Raw genomic sequence first — 8,300 nt, 5'->3', positions numbered from 1 at the left:
TATCCCTACAGACAAAAATCAGAAAACACAATTGACAATTTACTACAAAAACAAAAAAACGGCCAACCTACTCATGAAAAACTCCCCAGACACCAAACAGAACGCCCTGAAGGGAATCAACGTCGTCTATGCCTTCACATACCCACTTGGGGACTGTAAGCCCTCGAAAGAACTCAGTATATAGGCAAGACAACAACGTCGCTTTCTAGGCATTGACCTCTGTAAACTTTAGTCGCCAGCATTGACCGCTGTAAACTGTAAACGGCTGACCAGAGAGAAGCCAGATCAAGCCTAGTGTGAAAGACATTACTTCAGTTCAAAATCTAGTTGGAAGTATCCTCAGGAATAGTAGGGATTTGGGAGGCGGGGATACCTTTGACAAGTGCCAGACTTCCTGTCCCGATCGAGGGCCACTAGAAAAAGAGAGACCATCAGGTAAATTCAGGTAAAACTTACGATAAGAGAAAACACACACACACTCGAGTCACAACACCCCCACTCAACAGGGCTTTGCCAACACTCTGCCATGCAGAGTTCGTCAACAAATCAGCAAAGGAATATTAGTAGACAATAATATTTCAAATTAGAAATGACTTACATTGTTGACCACATCTGCTTTCTTGTCCTTATAGATGGTGTTGTATTTGGTGATGGTCTGAGGGTGGCAGGGAGACGGCTTGTAGCCACCGCCTCCGTGGCCACCACCGCCTCCGTGGCCACCACCGCCTCCGTATCCACCGTCTCCGTGGCCACCACCGTCGCCGTGGCCACCGCCTCCGTACCCAACGTCTCCGTGGCCACCACCGCCTCCGTGGCCACCATCACCGTGGCCACCACCGCCGCCGTGGCCACCGCCGCCGTGGCCACCGCCATCACGTGGAAGAGCCAGCTGAGGGAGGGCGGGCACCACCAGCGCCATCACCACCAGAAACCAGCTCCTGCGGGAGGGGAAACTTAGTGAGAAAGTTGAAGAGTGACGACAACACATCAGGTGTACTGTTGCCATCTGGGTTCCCCCGGTATTGCGCAATATATCATGCAGTAGTACCTATCGTGAGGGCCTCAGATGATTTCGGGGTTTAGCGTCCCCCGCGGCCCGGTCCTCGACCAGATCTCAATTTTGTTACACATCCCCAGGAAGCAGCCCGTAGTAGCTATCTAACCCCCATGTACCTATTTACTACTAGGTGAACAGAACATCAGGGTGACAAAATACCCATTTGTTTCCGCCTCCGCCGGGGATCAAACCCCGGCACTTAGGACTACGACCCCAGAGCGCTTTCCACTCAGCCTTCAGGCCCTGTGTGTTTACATCGAGAGAGGAGTGAGCCGCGTGTGTGATCAACACTTTCACCAAAGTTGCGAGTGCCTGGCGAAGACCACCAGGACCCAAACACCCTTTACCACCAAGACACACTCTGCCTCTCTTCACCATCTTCCCGACCACCCTTATCTCAGCTCCGGGATAACACTGTCTTCACCCAGGCCTGAGCTTTCTCCCAAGTGACAGCCGGAATGATAATATAGGAAAGCAAAATCCCCCCTTGATGTCTGGAGCCAATTGGAAGCCTCGTTCTCTCCAAGATCTTATTCCAAGGGATGGATTTAGATTCGATGTAATAAAGATTCAGAATCACGTAGAATAAGGATTGAGCTCCAGTTCCTGAGCCCCCAATTCCCTCCAGCTGCTCACAATACCCCCCCAGCTGCTCACAATACCCCCCCAGCTGCTCACAATACCCCCAGCTGCTCACAAAAGCGAAACTCTCGCATGAAGGAATTCACGAGTCTAGTGAGAGGAACACAATTTACAGTTGACACGAACGGTAATAAATCTGAAAGCAGTTTCGCGGCTCCTTAAATGTGTTCTGCTTAATATAATTTTGTGATTACAACTGTTGAGATAATTATGTGGTGCAGACGTGTGTGAGATCCTCTATGGAAGGTCCTGGTGGGGACCGGGCCGCAGGGAGGTTGAGCCCCGAAATGAACGAAGTTGTGGAAGATTTGACAAATCTCCATCCAGATTTGACAAATAATTCGATCGTCAGAATAATTAACATTGTAGTGCATCAGGTACAACAAGGCTGGGAGGTGGCGGGTCCAAGAGCTAAACCTCACGGCCTTCGTAGACACTAGTAGGTAAGTTAATACTACCACCACCATCTTCACCACAATCAACTTTGACTCAAGACACACACGACACAGCGCCAGATCTATTGACACCCCCAGCGGCCGTGATACGTGACACAGACCCCAGCCATATTGACACTAGGCGGCCCAGATACGTGCCGCCCAGCGCTTACCGGCCGTGGTGTCTATGTCTGCAGTGGGCGGCGTGTCAACTCTCTGGCCAACCCTCACCTTGAAGACCACATGTTTCAACAAGGTTTCTCTACACCTGTTGTCTGGCTTACTCTGCTTTCCTGTCTCACCCACGGGCAGGTGGAGAGGTGATTTTCACTACTCAGTAAACCACTATAACTATATGAGGACAGATTAAGGCCTGGGGTAGGTCTTATACCAAAGTCCAAGTATATGGACCTCTTATGCTTTTGAGAACATGTAAAGGAGCACTGCTTAAGAGGCAAAAGGGAGAAATAAAGGAGCACTGCTTAAGAGGCAAAAGGGAGAAATAAAGGAGCACTGCTTAAGAGGCAAAAGGGAGAAATAAAGGAGCACTGCTTAGGAGACAAAAGAGAGGGGTAAAAGAGCATGCAAGAAACAGAGGGAACACAGAACAGAGGAGAACTACAACATACACACGAGAGAGGAATTAATATAATGAAACTGAGCTCAAGAGTGAAACAACAAGAGAACAATATAGCAGCCAAGGCCAAGGATCAACCTTAACTACTCCATGAGGTGAGAATGTCAGTGAATGATCAATGATCGACATACACAAAAGTGGAGGAGGCTACACAAAAGAGGAGAAGGCTACACAAAAGAGAAGGAGGATACACAAAAGAGGAGGCTATACAGAAGAGGAGGAGGCTAAACAGAATAGGAGGCTACACAAAAGAGGAGGAGGCTACACAAAAGAGGAAGAGGTTACATAAAAGAAGAGTAGGCTATACAGAAAAGGAGGCAGCAACACAAAAGTGGAGGAGACTACACAGAAGAAGGGGAGGCTACACAAAAGAGGAGGAGGCTATACAGAATAGGAGGCTACACAAAAGAGGATTAGGCTACACAAAAGAGGCGGCCACACAAAAGAGGAGGATTAGGCTACACAAAAGAGCATTAGGCTACATAAAAGTAGCCTAGCCAACACAGAACGTTAAATAAAAAGCCTCCAGGAAACATTCAGTCAGTAACCAGATCCACCCCATTGATTTGTGATCATTGATGAAATATTCTCTGCCAGTTAACGATAATACGGAACACAAGCAGGGAACACCACCAAGGAACACAACCAGTATCCAAAAACAACCCAAAAACTCACGGAACGTCAAGTCAGACACACTCACAGTCGCATGTCAAGAATAAACAACTCTTGACTCCACACCCCTCACAGTATATCACAGTTAACGGTAATCACACACACGGTACACACAGTATATTATTGCCGGTAATTAGAAAGTGCGTTACAGGCGGGGTGTCGTAGCGTGGTTGGCGGCAGTGTATAGTGAAGGGCGTAAATAAGCGATCTGTCACTCCCTTAACCAGCGTTAAAATGTTTCACTTCACGCTTGAGATTCAGCGTGTGTCATGGGGGGGTAGGGAGGGAGGGAAGGGGGTGATACATGGGGGGTACATACACGCCTACAGTATACATACACACAGGCTGTATACTTCGATACAAGCTTAAAGTTCACAAGCTTCCTATGTATATTTTTTTAATTAAACGAAATGAATTAAATGTGCGCAAACGTCTCACTCTTCGTGGGAATCGAACCCAGATCATGAACTGTCTGCACTAACAGCTTTTGTAGGTTAGGCGACATATTTGCGCCTAGGCTACGTTAGGCTAGGCAAGGCTAGGATATGTTTGGCTAGGCTAGGCTAGGCAAGGAATGAGAGAACAGGCGTCGGGGAAAACATTGACTAATAGAGTATTACCTGCCCGTGAATGCGGCGCTGTGATCACAATCGACCAGCTGAAGGCGCTGGGCGAAATCTGGACACACTGGTGCCCTAGTGATCCCCACCAGCCCGGCTCTCCTCCCCATGTGTCGCAGCCCAAGAATTAATGTGCGCTCTTCCACGCAATGTTAAAATGATAAGAGATTATAGCCCGTTCTCACGCTCAGTCTCACATTCTAAGGTATAACTACGATATTCTGCCTTACGCCTCCCTCCACTCGCCTCTCTCTCTCAAAGCGAAGTCTGTCACTAACAGTAAATTCAATTTCACACTTAACTGTCACATCATCTTCAGTTGTTACAGCTCCTCCCTAATGACTGAGGTACACAAGGCCTGGCCGGGTCTTCCGTGGCCAGGGACCGGCAGGCCCTGAAGCCACGGTGAAACCTGTGAGAAAGTTGGCTTTGAGCCGAGATGAGAGGACCCACCTGGCCACACAGGTGAACCCAGGTGAGGCTGGAGACTTGTTGAACCCTCATAGTGAACCCCGGGCTCCACTCCGTGGATATTGGCAGTGAGAGAGAGAGATATGTATTTAAAATTACATATTGTACAGTCTCAGCCAAGAATCCCATGAGTGTGTACTTATATATAACGCGTTCACTTCCCTAACACTACTTACTAGAGTGACAGGTTGGGGGGGGGTGAGATCTAGTTCCATATGACCCGTTTGAGTTCCTTGTCATATCTAGCCGTAATGGTGTGGATGGAGGTGGCTTCCACAACTTCTTCTTTAAGTGTATTTCACTTGTCGACCCCCCCCCCCCCACCCCACCCCGTACAGGGTATGAATATTTCCTTGTTCCTTCAGCTCATTTGCGTGTCCAGCTTCCATCTGTGTCCTCTTGACCTTTCTCATTTTAACAATATTTCTCAACATTATCTATTCTACTTAATATCTTGAATTTTGTATGATAGATCTATAGATTATGAAATATGAAACGTCAGAAAGGCTTTATCTCTCTCTCACTCTCTCTGTCGAACTTATTTACCCATATAAAGATAAAAACGTAAATCACACACTAAATTACATAAAATCAAATCAGCACCGCCCTAATGTTCTATGAAATTTATTAGCCGAGAGATGGCGGTTGCGCAGACGGCGCTAAGCGAGACGGTCACGCGCAGCCGTCAGGGGTGCCAACGCTCGCAGCGATATTATTTTGCAGTGAGTGAGAGAAGCGTAATATTCATCCTCCCATGATAATATCTCCTATTTACCCTCAGTTGTTCTTGTATTTTAAATTATTTTAGAATAGCCCATGCTTTGGGCGGTAGTGGAACTTTCACACGCATCTTCATCCACCACCTACACTAGGCAAACTTAGGATTTTTGGGTAAGATTTTATGTAACTTAGAATTAAATAGATATTGCCTGAACGTTGGTGATAGACGTATCTCACTAAAATCTTGACTCTTTTCATATTGTATCGCATAGTGATGCAAGGGTGCTCGAATAAATTTGATGTTTAGGCTTTCATTTGGTCAAATCTATATCCGTGGGATGTGTAAATACTCAAGCCTAAGCCTAAGCATCAGTAACGTCTGGTAGTCACCTGAATTACATTTCATCTTTGTAAATGCACATTAATGACACTATGTAAAAGACACATCAAACACTTTATGTAGCATACATAAATCTGTGTATCTATGTATTTTACGCATGTAGCTTAGCCTAGCATTTTAAAAGCCCTACAATCACCTTCTGTGGTTGATTGCTCAATAAATCCCTGAACTGTATGTTTGACAAATCTCTCACCCTGTCCATGGAGGACATTAGAAAATGTATATATGCTGGTTAGCATTGTAAATGTGTGGCCACGTCTGTGGTAGAAAATAATAAAAAAAAATCACCTGACTATATTGGATGACACTTTCTGCATAGTTTCGGTAAGTTTACACTAGTCCTAAGCTATGTTCAAGACTAAAGTCTACTTGGCTAGTTGGTCAGTCAACAATTATAGTGACATTAGCCCCTAAACGGCTACAATCGCCACCTGTTATTATGTTTTGTCACACGCCATCACGTGGGACTTAATCATTCGAGCCGTTTAAGGGTTAACAACCATCTTCAGGTTGATTGGACCAACACCAAACCAAGATGTTGTTGATTTAGATTTAGCAACTCAAAACGAAATGTCCATGTAGCACGGGCTAAAGTGAGGAATACTTATCAGAAAATCGATGTAACTTACCACAACAGAGTCATGACGGAGTGCGAGGTGCGGGTTCCCTTGCTGGACTGTACGACTCAACACCACACCTGGTCGTTCCTGCTCTGTGTGCTACCGTACGACTCGACACCACACCTGGTCGTTCCTCCTCTGTGTGCTACCGTACGACTCGACACCACACCTGGTCGTTCCACTGTCCTCTTCACTACCTGACCCTCAACAGTGCTATGAGGAGCTTCACTCTTGCCAAGCCTCGAGCATCTCTGTCCCACTAGTAACAAATATTCCACTGTTTATGTAGGACCAACAACCGCTCTGGGAGCCTCGCTACACGCGCAAGAAAACCCCAGCAGCGACTACCAACTTTTCACAGCGCTGAAACACGTCACTTTGATCTTTTGGCGAGGTTTCCCGGAGCAGTTCCTTGAGAGTAGAGAAGCTGCGGGAGAGGAGAGCAGAGAGGCACTGTGTGTGTGGCTCCCTCACTGACACACCAGTGCTCTGGCGCCGGAGGCTACACTGGTAGTAATGATTTCACTTTCTTTTGCAACACTTTCGCTGCATAGTGGGGTGTGGCCTACCTGGGGGGGTTGGGGGGGGGTCCTGTACCAGTCACCCATCTACAGTAGCAACCCGTTCTCGCACTTGCTTCAGTTAATATTGGCTTATTTAATAAGTGCATATGTGACATACTAATTGATTGTGAATATTTTAGTTTACCTTGAAAAGCTTCATAGAAAACACTGACCTCACCTAACCTTCTAAGTATGTTAAGATAAGCATCTTATTGCTTCTTATTTACAATTATTACTTAGCCTATCAATGGTATAGGTTAAGGGGGGAAAGTACCGATCACTCGTCTATCATGGGTCCAGTTACCGCCTCTACCACTGGACCAGTTAAGACCTCTGCAACCCGTCCTCGACAAAGGGCCAAAGGATCATTAGCTCAACCGCCAAACCCGCTGTTTATAAATGAAAAACGGTTTACACACGACTCACAACTGATGACGTTCGAACACTTCCGGAACAAGTGCTTCACTGACGAATTTTGTTCGAACCACAACGCTGTAAATGTTTCACCCACGTACTACAAATACACCAACAGAACCTAAACATCTAACCTACGCCTATCTATATATGGGACTTTAATATATAATAATATTAACTTATATATGAGAACAAACCAATTTTTAATACACTATCTTGACATTAGGAACGCGTCTTGGATCGACTTGTGTGCGTTACTCGGGATCTTTTAAAGTTATTTGGATTAATATCTCATAAATTTGGAGATATTAATCCACACATTAGCGTGGATTAATAATCCACGTGCAATAGCGTGCTATCCACATTCTCACGAACGCCAGCATTCGTGAAAGTGTGGTAGCTCGCTAATGGATGAGTTTCACGAACAATGAGACTTGAGAGGTCTACAAACACTTTAAGACATTCAGACACCTTAAGACATTCAGACATCTAGACACCTCAAGACAGGCGCAGAAATCTTAAGAACCAACCAATAGCGGGAGAAAGGTAAACAGCATGAGACGAGGCTTTCACCTAGATAAAGCGGCCAGGTGTAATATACACATCACTGACCGGTCTTCCTTACAGCTTGATCGCCATTATTTTCAGGTGAATATGGACTCCTAATAGAACGTCGCATTTTGACGTATACTACACCTGAAGGGCCAGAAATCGTCGTACTAGAAAATGATAGAGGCTCGCGAAATTGACACACTGTTTTCTGTTTTGGGTCCTGTGGTAGGTTAGGATAAAGGCACGTTAGTGCGGCAGTTTCTTGACGTTGGGAAGCCTCAGGAGGAAGATCAGATAAGGGTTTTGAACACTAATATTCGGGAATATTAAGCTTAAGGAACTCGTATAAATGGTTAATATCATTAAATACTGAAAATATTCAAAATATTGGTAACTGTCAGAAGCCTAAATATAGAAAGTTTAATTCAAAATTTATTATTTTTTATTAATTAAAAATTTGCTAAAATTATTTAAAGATTTTCCCAAATATTATTTTCT

General features: G+C 45.5%; 1 protein-coding gene across 2 annotated transcripts in view; it reads right to left on the bottom strand.

The window, feature by feature from the left end:
• Nucleotides 1-6,768, bottom strand: part of LOC123771166 (uncharacterized) — a 10,664-nt gene extending 3,896 nt beyond the window's left edge. Inside the window, exons 1-2 of one of the 2 annotated variants that reach the window (XM_045763618.2) lie at nt 6,283-6,768; nt 599-938 (exon numbers count right to left, since the gene is read on the bottom strand). In XM_045763618.2, coding sequence (XP_045619574.2) covers nt 599-938; nt 6,283-6,296 — 354 coding nt within the window. In that variant the 5' untranslated portion in view covers nt 6,297-6,768. Of the gene's footprint in view, nt 1-598; nt 939-4,062; nt 4,217-6,282 lie in introns of those variants that run through there. The other variant, XM_069309593.1, reaches the window with a different exon arrangement.
• Nucleotides 6,769-8,300: the final 1,532 nt, after the last annotated feature.

The sequence above is a fragment of the Procambarus clarkii genome, chromosome 65, assembly GCF_040958095.1.
Source record: "Procambarus clarkii isolate CNS0578487 chromosome 65, FALCON_Pclarkii_2.0, whole genome shotgun sequence".
In the NCBI taxonomy this organism is placed as follows: Eukaryota; Metazoa; Arthropoda; class Malacostraca; order Decapoda; family Cambaridae; genus Procambarus; species Procambarus clarkii.
This window is presented reverse-complemented; position numbering and strand designations above follow the sequence as displayed.